The sequence below is a fragment of the Cricetulus griseus genome, chromosome 4 (genome assembly GCF_003668045.3).
Source record: "Cricetulus griseus strain 17A/GY chromosome 4, alternate assembly CriGri-PICRH-1.0, whole genome shotgun sequence".
NCBI classification, from domain to species: domain Eukaryota; kingdom Metazoa; phylum Chordata; class Mammalia; order Rodentia; family Cricetidae; genus Cricetulus; species Cricetulus griseus.
The window spans coordinates 75,200,762-75,219,988 of NC_048597.1; the positions used below are offsets into that span (position 1 = coordinate 75,200,762).

The 19,227-nt window shown below is 38.5% G+C and overlaps 1 protein-coding gene across 1 annotated transcript in view; it reads right to left on the bottom strand.

The window, feature by feature from the left end:
• LOC100769409 (vomeronasal type-2 receptor 116) overlaps nucleotides 1-19,227 on the bottom strand; it is a 29,339-nt gene that overhangs the window by 1,153 nt on the left and 8,959 nt on the right. The window contains exon 5 of the mRNA XM_027413396.1: nucleotides 17,226-17,349. Within this exon, the coding sequence (XP_027269197.1) occupies nucleotides 17,226-17,349 (124 nt within the window). The remainder of the gene's footprint in view (nucleotides 1-17,225; nucleotides 17,350-19,227) is intronic.

Sequence of the window (19,227 nt, forward strand, 5' to 3'; positions counted from 1 at the left end):
TCTTTGTACATAAATATATCAGTATTTAAGTGGCAATTCTCACTTATTAATATATTCATAAATTACTGAATTGAGTTGCAAAAACCTAACTTTTCATAAGACTTCCTTCTGGTAAAACAACTCAAGTATGAATTGGTTATGTGATTTTAGTACCAGGTAAATGTGTTCTCAAATGTCTTCCTTGTGATGTTGTTCTCTGTCATTGGGCCAAAATTTACCTATTTTCATGGTGTTTATTGGAAATTGGTAAATTCTTGAAAGCAGGAAAACAACCCTCTGTGAAAATGTTTAGTATTCAGTCATTATCATGCAGGAAGTCTTATTTAACATACATGTATAGCAGTCCTTTATTTTTTTTAAGGTTTTTAACAGAGAATTTTTCTGTGTGGTATTGGCTGTCCTGCAACACACTCTCTAGATCAGGTTGGCCTTAAACTCATTCACAGATCTGTTTGCCTCTGTGTCTAGAATGATGGGATTAAGGCATGTGCCCCCATTGTCTGGCAATATAAAACATTTGCATTAGATATAGTTTGTGATGGAATAACTTTTTGGTAATTTCTCAATGATAATTTATGAGTTTTTTATAAAAATTAGCAGGATATTAATATCAATTTATTGCTTCCATATTTTCATTCTGATAAAATAGTCAATATTTTCCAACAGAATTTGGTTTTTCAAAACAGGGTTTCTCTGTAGCTTTGGAGTCTATCCTGGAACTCATTCTGTAGACCAAGCTGTCTTCAAACTCACAGAGATCCACCTGCCTGTATCTCCTGAGTGCTGGGATTAAAGTCATGTGCCACTACTACCAGGCTCAATTTTATAAATTTTGAAATCTTATTTACTAGTTATTGAATTCATAATGTTGCCAGTTCCAAGGTTATCTTTTTTAGTATTTATTACTGGTACCAAAAGCAGATTACACAAACATGCTCATATGTCAGATCTCACAAAATGAGAACAAAGCCCAAGACTGATGATTACCTTAAATGCCATCATAGAGTTCATCCAGTAGCTCATAGAAGCAGAAACAGAGATTCACAGCTAAGCACTGAGCTGAACTCTTAGAGTCCAGATGTAGAGACAGAACAGTAATGAACAAGGGTCATGACCATGTTGGGGAAACCCAGAGAAACAGCTGACCTGAGCAAATGGGAGCTCATGGATTCCAGACTGACAGCTGGGTAATATGCATAAGACTGAACTAGGCCACCTGTATATGGGTGTCAGTTCGGGGATTTGGGCAGTCTATGGGGCAGCTGGGAGTATTTATCCCTACTCCATGAACTGGCTTCTTGGAGTCCATTCCCAATGAATTAATGATATGCTCTCAACCTAGATACAACAGGGAGGGCCTCAATCCTGTACCAAATGATGTTACAGACTTTGATTTTACCCCCCCAAGAGGCCTCAACCTCTCTGAGGAGTGGATGGGGGTGGGATGGGGAGATGATGGGGGAAGTGGGAGGAAGGGAAAGGAAACTGGGATTGGTATGTAAAATAAGATTTATTTAATTTAAATAAAAAGAAAAATCACAAAATATATAGGAGAACAAGGTCCTTCTTACTCAGTGAACTTATCCTCTAATCAAGCAGATTTTTTAATTTTGTGTGAAATGAGAAATAAAAAGGTTACACTGGCTAATATTGATGTGATTTATAATTATCCAGAAGAATAACACCTGGATGAGTCTGTGAGGGCATTTTCAGTGGGGTATCTCATTCACCCACTCAGACTTTAGGTACCATTCCATAGCATGAAGTCTGAAACTAAATAAGAAGTAGCAAGGCAACTGGAGTTCAGAGTATACATCTCACTTGCTGCTTCCTGACTACAGTACTAACATTCCCAGCCCTCCTGTTCCTGTTTCATTGAGCACTGTAGTCACAAACTGAGATCCAACTTGTCAAGTATTTGGTCAAATCATCAAGAAAAGTAACTACTTAATGAATATGTATGCATACATATTCCATAAAGCAGAAGAGTTGTGTGCCTTTTACATGGCTGCACATGCTGCTATATTGAAACAGAAATGTTTAGGGATATTTCAAAATAAAGATGGACACATACATCTTATACTAGACATAACTGTATATAAAGATATACTGATTAACATGTGAATTTTACATGTTTAGTTACCACTTTCTGCAAAAATAATTGATATTAAAGTGGGGTAGGTGCGTGTCTGGGCCCCTGGCTGAATGGCACTGCTCTCTAGGCCCTAGCCCCGTGACACATCTTAAGACATACCCCCACCTGCTGAAGTCATAGAGACAATGGAGCAAATTCCACACACCCCAACCTTCCCCCACCACCTCAGCAACCACCATAGCAATGGCCCCAGTTGAACGGCCCGGCTCTTTAGACACTAGCTCTCCCTCAGCGGCATGTCCACAGTCCAATCCTCACTCACCAAAGCCCCAGAAACCTGGCAGCAGCCTCCCTACACCTTCAATCACCCCATACTACATTGGCAATTAAAACTGGGGTCATGCCTGCATCTGGAGGAGCAACCACTGGAGGCATGGCTCTGCCTGCATCTGGAGGTCAAATAACCAGAGTCACAGGCCCCAACTTCACCTGGAGTAAGTGTGACCACATAAGCCACAGGCCCCACCTGCACCAATTGGAAGAAAAGGAACCCTGGAAACACAAGCTCCAACTGAACCTATTAGAAGAGATGGGGAAATGACAGTATAAGAATATATTCAACTACACAAAGAATAATATAACGCCACCAGAAACTAGTGGTTCAAAACTGTCAAGACCTCCACATCCCATTGCATGTGAAGCAGAAGAAAATGACCTTAAAATAACTTTATGAGGATGATAGAGGCCTAAAAAGACTAAATGTTTATATCCTTTAAAGAAGCAGAGGAAAAGACAAACAAAAATTGGAAGAAATCAATTAAAGAAAGCCAAGAAAAAAAAACAACCAAACAGGTGAATGAAACTGTTAGAGACTTGAAAACTGAAATAGAGGCAATAAAGAAAACACAAACTAGGAGAATTCTGGCACTTGAAAATCAGGGTAATTGATTGGATGCAAGCATAACCAACAGAATTAAAGATGGAAGACAGAATCTTAGGCATTGAAGATATGATAGAGCAAACAGATTCATTGATCAAAGAAAATGTTAAATCCAACAAATTATTAACAAAAAATACCCAGGAAAATTGGGACACCATGAAAAGACCAAACTTAGGAACAATAGGGATAGAAAAATGACAAATCCAGCTCAAAGGCACAGAAAATACTTTCAACAAAATCATTGAAGAAAAATTTCCCAACCTAAAGAAGGATATGCCTATGAAAGTACAAGAAACATACAGAACATCAAATAAAGTAAGCCAACATAAGTTCTCTTGATACATAATAATCAAAACATTGAACATACAGAATAAAAAAAATAATATTAAGATATGCAAAGGAAAAGGACAAAGTAACAGATAAAGGTAAAACTACCCTAGTAACACCCAAATTCTAAATGGAAAATATGAAAGCATGAAGGTCCTAGACAGACATTTGGCAGACATTAAGAGACCAAGGACACCAGACCAGACTACTATACCCATCAAAGCTTTCAATCACAATAGATGGGAAAAGGAAGATATTCTATGACAAAATCAGTTTTAAGTAACTATCCACAAAACCAACCCTACAGAAAGTACTATAAGGAAAATCACTACTCAATTAAGTTAGTTGCATCACCAAAACCACAGGCAATAGATAATCCCAAATCAGCAAAACCCAAAGAAGTAAAACACATACACAATAGCACCACCACCAAAAACAAAAAATAACAGAAACTAACACTCAATGGTCATTAATATCTCTTAACGAAAATGGTCTCAATTTTACTATATAAGACAAAGGCTAACAGAATGAATTTAAAAAAAGAGGAGCCATCCTTCAGCTGCATACAAGAAACACACCTTAACTTCAAAGACAGACATTACCTCAGAGTAAAGGGTTGAGAATAGATTTTCCAATCAAATGAACCTAAGAAACAAGCCAGTTTAGCTATTCTAATATCTAACAAAATATACTTCAAAGTAAAATTAATCAAAAGAGATGAAGAAGGACATTTCATATTCATCACAGGAAAAATCTATCAGGATGAGACCGCAATTCTGAGCATCTGTGCCCCAAATATAATGGTACCCACTTTGTAAAAAGAAAAAAAATATTAAAGCTTAAATCTCTTAATAGTGAGAGACTTCACACCCCAGTCTCACCTCTGGACAAGACTGCCAGGCAGAAACTTAACAGAGAAATAAAGAAACTAACAGATGTTATGACTCATGAACTTAAGAGATATCTATAGAACATTTCACCCAAACAAAAAAGAATATACCTTCTTCTCAATACTTCATAGGACCTTCTCTAAAATTGACCACATAATCTGTAACAAAGTAAACCTCAACAGATACCAAAACAATGGAATAACCCCTGTATCTTATCAGATCACCATGACTTAAAATTAGAATTCATTCACAACACTAATTGAAGAAAGTTCACAAACTCATGGAAATTGAACCATGCTTAACTGTATCACCACTGGGTCAATGAATAAATAAAGAAAGAAATTTAAAACTTCGTAGAATTCAATGAAAATGAATGCACAGCATACCCAAAATTATGGGACACTCTGACAGCAGTTCTCACATTTTAAAAAATGGACAAATCTCACAATAGCAAATTAACAGCATACCTGAAAGTTCTAGAAAAAAGAGAAGCAAACTCACCCAGGAGGAGTAAACAGCTGGAAATCATCAAATTTAGAACTGAAATTAAAAAAAACAAAACAAAACAATAAAAAAGAATCAATGAGACAAAGAGTAGTGTCTTCAAGGAAAAAAACAAAATAAATAAACCTTTATCCAAACTAACCAAAAGGCAGAGAGAGAAATTCCAAATAAAACAGTTTCAGAAATAAAAAGGGGAATATAACAATAGACAATGCAGAAATTCTGAAAATACTCTCATACTTCAGAATCCTGTACTCCACAAATTTGGAAATTTTTAAGGAAATGGACAATTTTCTAATAGGTACCACATCCCAAAATTAAAGGAACACCAGTTAAAAGATTTTTAAAAACCTATACCCTCTAACAAAATAGAAGCAATCATGAAAATTCTCCCAACTTAAAAAAAAAAATCCCAGGACACAGGGCTAAAGCACAGAATTCTACCAGAATTTCAAAGAGCTCATACCAATACTCCTCAGTTTTTCTACCCAATACAGAGTGAACATTGCCAACCTCTTTTTATGAGGTTACAGTTACACTGAAACCCAAATAAGTCAAACACAACTAAAAAGAGAATTAAAGACCAATCTCCCTCAAGAAACATTGATGTAAAAATATTCAATAAAATACTGGCACACTGAATCCAAGAATAGATAAGAAAAATCATCCACCATGATAAAGTAGGCTTCATCACACAGATGTAGGGTTGGTTCAACATAAGAAAATTTGTCAATGTAATCCACAATATAAAGAAACTGAAAGAAAAAAAACCATCATGATCATCTCATTAAATGCTAAAAAGCCTTTGACAAAATTCCACCACCCATTCTTGCTACCAGTCTTGAAGAGATAAGGGACACAAAGAACCTACTTAAGCATAATAAAGGCAACATACACCAGTCCAATAGCCAACATAATAAATGGTGAAAAACTCAAAGCAATTCCCCCCAAAATAAGGAACAAGACAAGGTTGTCCACTCTACTGATATCAATTCAATATAATATTCAAAGTACTAGATAGAGCAATAAGACAAGTAAAAGATCAAGTGTATAAAATTGGAAAGGAAGAAGTCACATTTTTGCTATTTGTGAATGATATGACAGTATATATGAGTGACCTGAAATATTCTATCAAGGAACTGCTACAGCTGAGAAAAACCTTCAGATATGTGGTGGGATAATATATTATCTAAAAAAAAAAAAAAGTAGCCACCTTATATACAGATAACAAATGGCCTGAGAAAAAACTGAGAAACATCACACTTCACAGTAACCACAAACAACATAAAATACCTAGGGGTAACTCTAACCAAACAAGTGAAGAGTATATTAGAAAACGCAAAGATCTCCCATGCTCTTGAATAGATAGGATTGACACAGTAAAAATGGCAATCTAACCAAAAGTAATCTATCGGTTCAATGCAATACCCATCTCCCAGAACAATTCTTCACATATCTTTAAAGAACAATACTCAACTTCATGTGGAAAAAAAACAAGATAGCCAAAACAGTACTGTACAATAAAGGAACTTCCAGAGGCATCACCATCCCTGGCTCCAAGCTCTACTATAGAACTACAGTAAAGAAAACAGCGAGGTATTAACATAAAACCACACAGGTGTATCAAGGGAATTGAATCAAAGACCATGACATTAATCCACAAAATTATGAACAACTGACTTTTTACAAAGAAGATAAAATTATACAATGGGAAAAAAGCAGCTTCAACAAATGGCACTGGCATAACTGGAAGTCAAAATATAGAAGACTGCAGATAGATTTGTATCTATCCCCATGCGTAAAACCCAAGTCTAAATGTAACAAGGACTTCAACATAATTCCTGGTACACTGAGCCTTAAAGAAAAGAGAGTGGGGACCTTTCCGCCAACAGATCCACAATGAGGTGAGTGAGCCTATGCTCTTACCCAACTCCCATCCAAAACATCATTCACCCCGATCTCACCTGGCCTGCACCTGCTTGGGGTAGACACGCCCAGGCAGGGAGGAGCTACCTGAATCTGGAAACACCCCACTCTTCCTTACCTTTCCACCGAACAATCCACAACGAAGTGAGTGATCCTCTGCTCTTACCCAACTCCCATCCAAAGCCCCAATTACCCCAAACTCCCCGGGCCTGCGCCTGTTTGGGGTAGACCTGCCCAGGCAGAGAGGATCTCCCTGAGTCTGGAAACACCCCATGCTTCCTTCCCGTCTACCCGACCTGACCCCTAAGGAGGTCTAACTCCTTCAGAGTGAGGAGACTACCAGAAGAGGCAAGACCATCCAGAGCTATGGATATTGAATTCCTGGCTTACACACACCAATGGGTCACAAAAGGAGAGAGAGAAACCCCATCTGCACCACTGGAAGAAGATACGGGAAGAAGACAGAATAAGAACTCACTCAACAACAGAAAGACCAATATGACACCACCAGAATCTAGGGACTCCATTCCAGCAAGATCTGAAAAGCCCAACACAGTGCATGAAGAAGAGATGGACGTCAAAATTATCTCAGGAAGATGATAGAGACCTTTAAAGAGGAAACAAGAAAATCCGTTAAAGAAATAGAAGAAAAAGCAAGCAAAAAATTACACAAAATGGAGGAAAAGACAAACCGAAAAATTCAAGAAATAAACAAATCTCTTAAGGAATCTAAAGAAACCCAAGATAAAATAACCAAACAAGTGAAGGAAGCTCTTGAAACAGGTCAAAGCATGAAAGCTGAAATAGACACAATAAAGAAAACACAGATTGAGGCATTGGTGGAAATGGAAAGGCTGGATAAATGACCAGGAACTAAAGATGTGAGTATAACTACTAGAATACAAGAGATGGAAGAGAGAATCTCAGCTATTGAAGACTCTATAGAGGATATATATTCCTCAACCAAAGAAAACCTCAAGTCCAACAAATCCCTAACACAAAATGTCCAGGAAATATGGGATACCGTGAAAAGACCAAACCTAAGAATAATAGGTATAGAAAAAGGTGAAGAAACACTGCTCAAAGGTACAGAAAACATATTCAACAAAATCATAGAAGAAAACTTCCCCAAACTACAGAAGGATATGCCTAGGAAAGTACAAGAAGCTCACAGAACACCAAACAGACTGGACCACAAAAAGAAGTCCCCCTGACATATAATAATCAAAACACCAAATCTGCAAAATAAAGAGAAAATATTAAGAGCAGCAAAGGAAAAAGGCCAAGTAACATATAAAGGCAAACCAATCAGAATCACACCTGATTTCTCAATGGAAACTCTGAAGGCCAGAAGGTCTTGGATAGATATACTACAAGCACTAAGGGAGCATGGATGTCAACCCAGACTACTGTACCCAGCAAAGCTTTCAATTATTATAAATGGAGAAAACAAGATATTCCGTGACAAAAACAGATTTAAAAAATACATATCCACAAATCCAGCACTACAGAAGGTTCTGGAAGGAAAACTCCAACCCAACGAACATAACTATACTCACAAAAACACAGGCAATAAATAATCTAATTTTACCAAACACAAAAAGAAGCAGGAGGGTGAAATACATACAAAATGACACCATCAACAATAAATCCAAAACAAACAAGAACCAACAAACAATGGACAATAATATCCTTAAATGTCAGTGGTCTTAATTTACCCATAAAAAGATATAGGCTAACAGAATGGATGCTAAGACAGAGTCAATCTTCCTGCTGTTTACAACAAACACACCTCAACTTCAAAGTCAGGTGTTACCTCAGAGTAAGAGGATGGGAAAAGAGTTTCGAATCAAATGGGCTCAAGAAACAAGCTGGTACAGCAATCCTAACATTTAACAAATTGGACTTCATACTAAAATCAATAAAAAGAAATGAAGAAGGGCATTTCATACTCATCACAGGAAAAGTCCATCAAGATGAAGTCTCAATCCTGAACATCTATGCCCCAAATATGAAGGCACCCACATTTGTGAAAAAAGTATAACTAAAGCTCAAACCACACGTAAAACCACACACACTCATAGTAGGAGACTTTAACAGCCCCCTTACACCACTAGACAGACAGAACCTTAACAAACAAACAAAGGATCTAACAGAAGTTATGACCCAAATGGGTTTAACAGATATCTATAGAACATTCAATCCAAACACAAAAGAATATACGTTCTTCCTAGCACCACATGGAACCTTCTCTAAAATTGACCACATAGTTGGCAGCAAAGCAAACCTCCACAGTTACAAAAGAATTGAAATAAACCCCTGTATCTTATCAGATCACCAGGCATTAAAGCTAGAATTCAACAGCTATACAAAGTGCAGAAAACCTACATACTTGTGGAAAATAAATAACACCCAATTGCACCATTCCTGGGTTGAGGAAGAAATAAAAAAAGAAATTAAAGACTTACTAGAATTTAATGAGAATATAGACACAACATACCCAAACTTATGGGACCCTCTGAAAGCAGTGCTAAGAGGAAAATTCATAGCACTAAGTGCCCACATAAAGAAACTGGAGAAAAGTCACATTAGAGAATTTAGAGCAAACAGAAGCAAATTTACCAAGGAAGAGTAGACACCAGGAAATAATCAACCTGAGGGCCGAAATCAATAAAGTAGAATCTAGGAAAACAGTACAAAGAATCAATGAAAAAAAGAGTTTGTTCTTTGAGAAGATCAATAAGATAGACAAAGCTCTAGCCAAACTAACCAAAAGACAGAAAGAGAGCAGGCTAATTAATAAAATCAGAAACGAAAAGGGGGATATAACAATGGACACTGAGGAAACCCAGAGAATCTTCAGGTCATACTTTGAAAACCTGTACTCCACAAAATTGGAAAATCTAAAGGAAATGGACAGTTTTCTGGATAAATATCACTTACCAAAATTAAACCAAGATCAGATAAGCAGTTTAAATCGACCTATAACCCCTAATGAAATAGAAGCAGTCATCAAAAGCCTCCCAACCAAAAAAAGCCCAGGGCCAGATGGCTTCACTGCAGAATTCTACCAGAAATTCAAACAAGAGCTAATTCCAGTACTCCTCAAACTGTTCTGCACAATAGAAGCAGATGGGATATTGCCAAAATCTTTCTACGAGGCTACAATCACTTAGATACCCAAGCCACACAAAGATTTGACTAAGAAAGACAACTACAGACCGATATCCCTCATAGACATCGATGATGAAATACTCAATAAAATATTGGTGAATGGAATCTGATGGGGAATGTGCTTCTGTGTATGTTTATCTTATTGATTGTTGAATAAAATAATGTTTGGCCAATGAAACAGGAAGATAGGCAGGACCAGGAGTCAAAGGATTCTGGGAAATGTAGTAGAGAAGTGGTGATCCAGGCAGGAAGTGACATAGCAAGGAGACTCATATTTAAGCAAAGGAGAAACAGGAAGGGTCCCTTTTTTCCCCTTGCTCCTCCAGTAGCACAATGTGATCCACCAGCAAGAGGGACGCCAATAAGGCATCCAATAAGATAAATCTTATAAAATACATAATTTATGATAATTAAGACTGATCTAATAGATGAGGAATCCTAGTCATTGGCCAAGCAGCTTTGAACCTAATACAAGTTTCTGTGTACTCATTTGGGCCTAACTCGGGCGGGCGGCTGGTGTAAGGATTACACATGGTGGTGGGGCTCAGGCGGCTATTGGCAGAAAGATTTATCGTAACTCGAATCCAAGAACATATCTGAAAAATCATCCACCATGATCAAGTAGGCTTCATCCCAGGGATGCAAGGATGGTTCAACATACGAAAATACATCAATGTAATCCACCATATAAGCAAACTGAAAAAGAAAAACCACATGATCATCTCATTAGACACTGAAAAAGCCTTTGACAAAATCCAACATCCCTTCATGATAAAGATCTTGGAGAGAACAGGAATAACAGGAACATATCTAAACATGTTAAATGCAACAAACACCAAACCAACAGCCAACATCAAAGTAAATGGAGAGAAACTCAAAGCATTTCCTCTAAAATCAGGAACAAGACAAGGATGTCCACTCTCTCCATATCTCTTCAATATTGTACATAAAGTTCTAGCTAGAGTAATAAGAAAACAAAAGGGGATCAAAGGGATACAAATTGGAAAGGAAGAAGTCAAACTTTCACTATTTGCAGATGACATGATAGTCTACATTAGTGACCCGAAAAACTCTACCAGGGAACTCCTACAGCTGATGAACACCTTCAGCAAGGTAGCAGGATACAAAATTAACTCAAAAAAATCTGTAGCCCAAATATATACAGATGATAAATCCAATGAGAAAGAAATCAGGGAAACATCACCTTTCACAAACATCACCTTTCACAATATCCACAAGCAACATTAAATATCTTGGGATAACACTAACCAAAAAAGTGAAAGACCTGTACAATAAGAACCTGTACAATAAGTCTCTTTTGAGACTTTAAAGAAAGAAATTAAAGAAGATACTAGAAAATGGAAACATCTCCCATGCTCTTGGATAGGTAGAAATAACATAGTAAAAATGGCAAACCTGCCAAAAGCAATCTACAGATTCAATGAAATCCCCATCAAAATCCCAACACAGTTTTTCACAGGCATTGAAAGAACAATACTCAACTTTATATGGAAAAATAAAAAACCTAGGATAGCCAAAACAACTCTTTATAATAAAGGATCTTCTGGAGGCATCACCATCCCTGACTTCAAGTTCTACTATACAGCCAATGTTCTGAAAACAGCTTGGTACTGGCACAAAAATAGACAGATAGACCAATGGAATTGATTTGAAAACCCTGATATTAACCCACGCACCTACAAACACCTTATTTTTGACAAAGGTGCTAAATCTATACAATGGAAAAAAGATAGCATCTTCAACAAATGGTGCTGGCACAATTGGATTCAGACATGCAAAAGAGTGCAGATAAATGCATACCTGTCACCATGAACAAAACTTAAGTGCAAATGGATCAAAGATCTCAGCATAAATCCAGCCACACTGAATCTTCTAGAAGAGAAAGTGGGAATTACCCTTGAACAAATTGGCACAGGAGACCGCTTCCTGAACATCACACCAGTAGCACAGACATTGAGGTCTGCAGTTAATAAACGGGACATCCTGAAACTGAGAAGCTTCTGCAAGGCAAAGGACACAGTCAGTAAGACAAAATGACCACCCACAGAATGGGAAAAGATCTTCACCGATCCCACATCTGACAGAGGACTGATTTCCAAAATATATAAGGAGCTCAGGAAGCTAGCCACCAAAACACCAAACAATGAAATTAAAAAGTGGGGTGCAGAACTAAATAGAGTATTCTCAACATCAGAATCTGAAATGGCTGAAAGACACTTAAGAAAGTGCTCAAAATCCTTGGCCATCAGAGAATTGCAACTCAAAACAACTCTGAGATACCACTTCACACCTATCAGAATGGCTAAAATCAAAAATACCCATGACAATCTATGCTGGAGAGGATGTGGAGAAAAAGGAACACTCCTCCATTGCTGGTGGGAGTGCAAACTTGTAAGACCACTTACAAATCAGTATTGCGGTTGCTCAGAAAAATGGGAATCAGTCTACCTCAAGATCGAGACATTCCTCTCTTGGGTATATACCCAAATAATTCATGTTCATACAACAAGGACATATGTTCAACCGTGTTCATAGCAGCATTGTTTGTAATAGCCAGAACCTGGAAGCAACCTACATGCCCCTCAACTGAAGAATGGAAAGAGAAAATGTGGTACATTTATACAATGGAGTACTACTCAGCAGAAAAAAAGCAATGGAATCTTGAAATTCGAAGGCAAATGGATAGAACTAGAAGAAACCATCCTGAGTGAGGTAACCCAGTCACAAAAAGACAAACATGATATATGTACTCACTCATATATGAATTTTAGACATAGAGCAAAGGATTACCAGCCTATAATCCTCTTCACCAAAGGAACTAGGAAACATGAAGGACTCTAAGGGATAAATGGACCCCAGAAATGGGAAGTGGCATAAACTCCTGAGCTAATTGGGAGCATGAGGGTAGGAGAGAGGGAGCTGCCACAATAAGAGCAAGAGAGGAGGAGTAGAGAAGAGGAAATGGAGGAACAGAAACATTAAGTTGGGGTAAGAATAGAGGAAAGAGAGCAGGATGAGAGACACCATATTAGAGGGAGCCACTATAGGTCCGAGAAGAGATCTGGAACTAGGGAGATCTCCAGAGACCTACAAGGATGACACGATCTGACATCCAGGCAATGGTGGAGAGGATAGCCTAAAAACCCTTCCCCTAAAATGAGATTGATGACTACTCTTTATGCCATCCTAGAGCCCTCATCCAGTGGCTGATGGAAGCAGAGACAGACATCCACAGATATACACTGAGCTGAAATCTGGAATTTAGTTGAAGAGAGGGAGGAATGAAGAGCAAAGGGGTCTGTACCAGGTTAGAGAAACCCACAGAAACAGTTGGCCTGAACAACGGAGAGCACATCGACCCCAGATGCTGTCTGGGAGGCCAGTACAAGACTGATCCAGACCCCTGAACATGAATGTCAATAAGGAGGACTCTGCACTCCAGAGAGCCTCTGGTAGTGGATTAGTATTTTTCCCTGGTGTAAGAAGGGAATTTGAGTGCCCATCCCACATGAAGGGATACACTCTGGCCCTGGACACATGGGGAAGTGTCCAGGCCTAGCACAGGAAGATTTGGTGGACTTTGCAGAGCCCCCGTTGAGGGCCCTACCCTGCCTGGGGAGTGGTGGGTGGATGAGGTGGTAGGTAGGTTGGGGTGGGGGAAGAAGGATGGGGGCGAGGGGAGGTAGAGGGAGAAGGCACTTACATGTAAAACAAGCTTGTTTCCTAACTGGAACTAATAAAAAAAAGAGAGAGTGGGAAGTATCCTTGAACACATTGGCATAGGAGGCCATTTCCTAAATATAATACCAGTAGCACAGACATTGAGGGCAATGATTAATAAATGGAACCTCCTGACACTAAGGATGTTATGTGAGGCAAAGGATATGGTAAGACAGTATAATAAGACAGAAAAGCAGCCTACAGAATGGGAAAAGATCTTCACTAGATCCACATCTAGCAGATGACTTATCTCCAAAATATACAAAGAACTCAAGAAACTACGCCAAGTAATCCAATTTAAAATGTGTTACAGATCTAAACATAGAATTCTCAACAGGAAACTCAAATGACTGAAAGACACTTAAAGAATTGCTCAACATCCTTAGCCATCAGGGAAATGCAAATCAAAACAATTCTGAGATACTGTCTTACACCTGTCAGATGGCTAAGATCAATAATAAGAAACAGCTTATTCACAAAAAGAAAAACATGATATGTACTCACTCATATGTGGATTTTAGACATAGAGTAAAGGATTACCAGCCTACAATCCACACTGCCAGAGAAGCTAGTAAACAAGAGGACCCTAAGAGAGACATACATGGTCCCCTGGAGAAGGGGAAAGGGTCAAGAATCCATGAGCAAATTGAGAACACAGGAAGAGGGGGGAGGGAGCTAGCATAATGAGAATGGGAGAAGAGGAAAGATGCAGAGGACATGAGGGAGTAGAAAAGTTGAGTCAGGGGAAGAATAGAAGAAAGGATATGTGTTAGGTAGTGTTTTAGTTGGGGGGATGGTAAGGAAGGACGGAAGGGAGAAGGGAACTGGGATTGTCATGTAAAACAATCATGTTTCTAATTCAAATAAAAAATCTGGAAAGAAAAAAAAAGAAACAGCTTATACTGAAGATGATGTGGAGTAAGGAAAATACTCCTCCATTAATGGTGGGAGCAAACTTATACAGCAACTTTGAAAATCAGTTTGGCAGTTTCTCAGAAAAGTGGGAATTAATCTACTGCAAGACCAAGAAATACCACTCTTGGGCATATACACAAAGGATGTACACTCATACCAAAAGGACATTTGTTCAACTATGTTTGTAGCAACACTAGTCATAATAGCCAAAATTTGGAAACAACCTAGATGGCCCACTACCGAAGAGTGAATAAAGAAAATTGGTACAGTTGCACAATAGAGTACTACTCAGTGGGGAAAAGCAATGACATTTTGAAATTTGCAATCAAATGGATGGAACTAGAAAAAAATGAAAACATCCTGAGGGAGGTAACCCAGCATGCTCTTTGAAAGGATGGTGTAGGGCATCTGTCTGTGACACTTGTTACTCCATTAATAGCCAGTTTTGATGCAGCTGATATGGCAAGTTGGGTTGGAATTCCCTGCCTTCCTAAACATTCCCTGTGCATCCTTTTGGAAGTGATATAAAGGGAGACATTAGAGGTTTATGTAGACTGGAGAGCTACAAATATGTCCCCAACTAACAATTTAAGCAACAGAGGAGAGGCTACCTTAAATGCCTTCTCCTGATAATGAGATTGATGACTAATTAATATGGCATCATATAGCCTTCATCCAACAGCTGGTGGAAGCAGAAGACACCCACAGCTAAACCTTGAACTGAACTGGAATCCAGTTGCAGAGAAGGAGGAGTGATGAGCAAAGGGGTCCACACCAGGCTGGTGAAACCCAAAGAAACAGCTGACCTGAAGAAGGGAGAGCTCTTGGTTCCCAGACTGATAGCTGGGAAACCAGCATGGGATTGATCCAGACTCCCTGAATGTGGGTGTCAGTGAGGAGACCTTGGAAATCTATGGGTCTTCTTGTAGTAGATCACTACTTATCCCTAGCATAGTAATGTACTTTGGGAGCCCATCCCACAAAAAGGGATAATCCCTGAGCCTAGACACAAGGGGCTTGGCCTACACCCTATCCCAAAGAATAAGACAGTTTTTGAAGACCCCTATCGAAGGCCTCACCCTCCCTTCGAGCAGAAAGGGTATGGGATAGGTAAGGTGTTAGTTGGGGGGAGGGGAGGAGGGGAGGGAAAGAGACCTGGAATTGACATGTAAAATAATTTTCTTTCTCATTAAAATAAATAAAAATAAATAAATAAAAATGTGGAAAAAAAACTGACCCCCAAACTCATCTTACCTCAGAAATAAATAAATAAATAAATAAATAAATAAATAAATAAATAAACAAACAAATAAGGTTAATCCCCACAAAAAGAGAACAACATTCCCAGAACGGAGTGTGTTCTTTAGTCAAGGGTGTTCACTTAGCTGCACACCCCTGCTAGAATCTCCAAACAAGCTCTCACGAGTACCTTTTATTGTGTGCCTTCATGCAGCACCCTCACCCTCAAGGTGCTCCTTCTCTTCAGTCCCCATGTGTTTACATGCTACTGGATTCTAATGCAGCATGGATTCATCATAGCCATAACCACATGTCTTAGTAAAAAGCAAGAGGTATAAAATACCAAATATTTCAAGGAGAATTAAATATGTTGTTTTCAAAGATAGCTACAGCTCATTCTACATGAATTGAGGTATAAGATTCTCCATTTTGAAACATTTAATATCTGTTTTAGTGTCTTCTTCTGAAACTGCTTTGAAGTGTTTCCTTGAACTGCAACTGCTCAGGGTTTAGGATTGATATCTAAGTTTCCTCAAAGGTATGCATGTCACATGTGCATGAACTTACCATGCCACCAATGTGCATGCAGCATCTATATGCACAAATCTTTGATTGTTCGTAGAGACATTCCTAATAAACACATTTTGAAATAGTCACTTTTAAAGAAACCACAAAATTAAAAAATTTGCGTTTCCATGAAGTAACTTTTAAATCTCTGAATGTTTATGGAAATGATTATTGTTTCAAAATATTTAAATTAATAAATAAAGAATTGCATTAGACAGAAATCATAATTGTGGAAATTCTCTCTCCACTTTCAAAATTTGTGTCTGTGTGTGCTCCACACATTCACTCTTTTTAATTACCTCAAGCCTTTTTATGTTCTTTGGATGTATTTTGGCATAAGATTCTTCTATTGTGCACATATATGACCGGAGAAACAGATCCTTGCACTTCAGTCTTAAATTGTTCTGTGAGCAGGACTGTGTAACTTTGCCTGGATTAATCTCAACACTAACATCCGTTGAAGTGATGGTGCCATTTCAACTAGTTGTGACAAGACAGTATTCTATAATTAGCCTACTCTTAACTCAATAATTCTTTCATTTATATATTATACAAAATAGAATCATTGTATGCAATAATTAAGGAGTATTATCAGTATTTATAGGAAAGTTTATCATTTAAACTGTGTGTTACATGCTAATTTAAAATGAAGCAGACTACTCTGGGATGGAAAAGTGGTTTTCTACAAATACCAATGCCTAGGGAAAACAAACAACATTGATCAATTATGAGCTTCAATGGTCAGGATGCAAATTAAAATGATGATACAATGAATTCAAACATTGTTCCTTTTAAATGAATGAATAGTGCTTATCTCTGCCATTACTTCACAGAACTTTTCCATCTGCTTAGACATTGCAGAACACTGTGGAGAGTTGTGAAATACCCATGTGAGACTGACACTTACCTGTCTCATTGGAAATCTCATTTTCTGGACAAGGAGCACAATCATAGCAACAGGTAGGCTCCACCTCCTGGGAGGATTTTCGAAATCCAGGAACACAGCTCTCACTGCACATAGAACGAGGAAGCTGAGAATTAAATATATGAGAGAAAATACTCAGGAGAAGACAGTGTTAAAATAATAAAGATTATTTTCCAATTTTGAACAATGATATCACAAGCCCTTATGTTTATACCTGAAAATGATGGTACTGATGCATCTGTTTCAATATAGTATTCACTACAGTGTTCAATGTATTAAAACAATTATCTAATGACAACATATCTCAAGAGAGTTGCGTGATTGTAAGAGGTAAGACAAAATAATAGGAAGTTACATCATTGAATATGTGTTGTGAAGGGCAACTAGAATGCCATAGTGTTTCTTCTATGTGCTTTGTAATGGCCAGAGGGAGCAACTTATTTTATAATGGTGATTTTTAATATCTCTTTGGACACAAACTTGAAAGGATTCCAAATTATAATTCAAACCAGTATTTGGCCCTTTCTATGAGAGATCATTTACAATAGGGTACAGGAAGAAAGAAGACATACTCTAAAAGTATGTAACATCATCAATGACTATTGTCCTTGTAGCCATAAGGTAAATGCAAATCAAAACAACTCTGAGATATCATCTTACACATATCAGAATGCCTGAAATCAAAAACACCAACACCAGTTTATGCTGGAGAGGATGTGGAGTAAGGGGAACACTCCTTCACTGCCGGTGGGAGTGTAAACTTGGACAGCCACTTTGGAAATCAGTATGGTGGTTTCGCAAAAAAATTGGAACCAGTCTACCTCAAGATCCAGCAATTCCACTCTTAGGCATATACCCTAAGGATGCACATTCATACCACTAGGACATCTGTTCAATTATGTTCATAGCAGCCTTATTTGTAATAGCCAGAACCTGAAAGCAACCAAGATGCCCCTCAACCGAAGAAAAAGAAAATGTGGTACATTTACACAATGAAGTACTACTCAGCAGTAAAAAGAATGGAATCTTGAAATTTGCAGGCAAATAGATGGAACTAGAAGAAACCATCCTGAGTGAGGTAACACCGTCACAAAAAGACAAACATGGCATGTACACACTCATATATGGATATTAATTAGACATAGAGCAAAGATTACCAGCATACAACCACACCTCCAGAGAAGCTAGGAAACAAGCAGGACTCTAAGAGAGACACACATAGTCCCCTGGAGAAGGGGAAAGGGACAAGATCTCTTGAGCAAATTGGGAGCATGGGGGAGGGGAGAAGGAGTAAGGAGAAAGAGAAGGGGAGAAGAGTAGGTGAGAGGAAGTTACAATGGACCTGGAAGATTGAGTCAGGGGAAGAATAGAGAGAGCAATAAAAGAGATACCTTAACAGAGGGAGCCATTATAGGTTTAAAGAAAAATCTGGCACTAGGAAAATGTTCAGAGATATAAAAGGATGACCACAAGTAATATTCTACACAATAGCGAAGGGTATATCCCAAATGGCCTTTCCCTATAATGAAACTGATGACTACCTTATATGCTATCCTAGAGCCTTCATCCAGTGGCTGATGAAAGCAGAAGCAGACACCCACAGCTAAGTACTGACCTGAATTCCTGGAATCCAGTTGTAAAGTGGGAGGAGTGATGAGCAAAGGGGGAAAGAGCAGGCTGGGGAAACCAACAGAAACGCATAACCTGAACAAGGGGCAGCTCATGGACCCCAGACTGACTGCTGGGAAACCAGCATAGGACAGAATCAGGCCCCCTGAATGTGGGTATCAGTTAGCAGACCTAGGCAGTCTATAGAGCCTCTGGTAGTGGAACACTATTTATCCCTAGTGTACGACTGGACATTGGGAGCCCATTCCCTATAGAGTGATACTCTCTCAGCCTAGACACATGGGGGAGGGCCTAGGCCCTGCCCCAAAAGATATGGCCATACTTGGATGATCCCCCAAGGAAGGCCACACCCTGT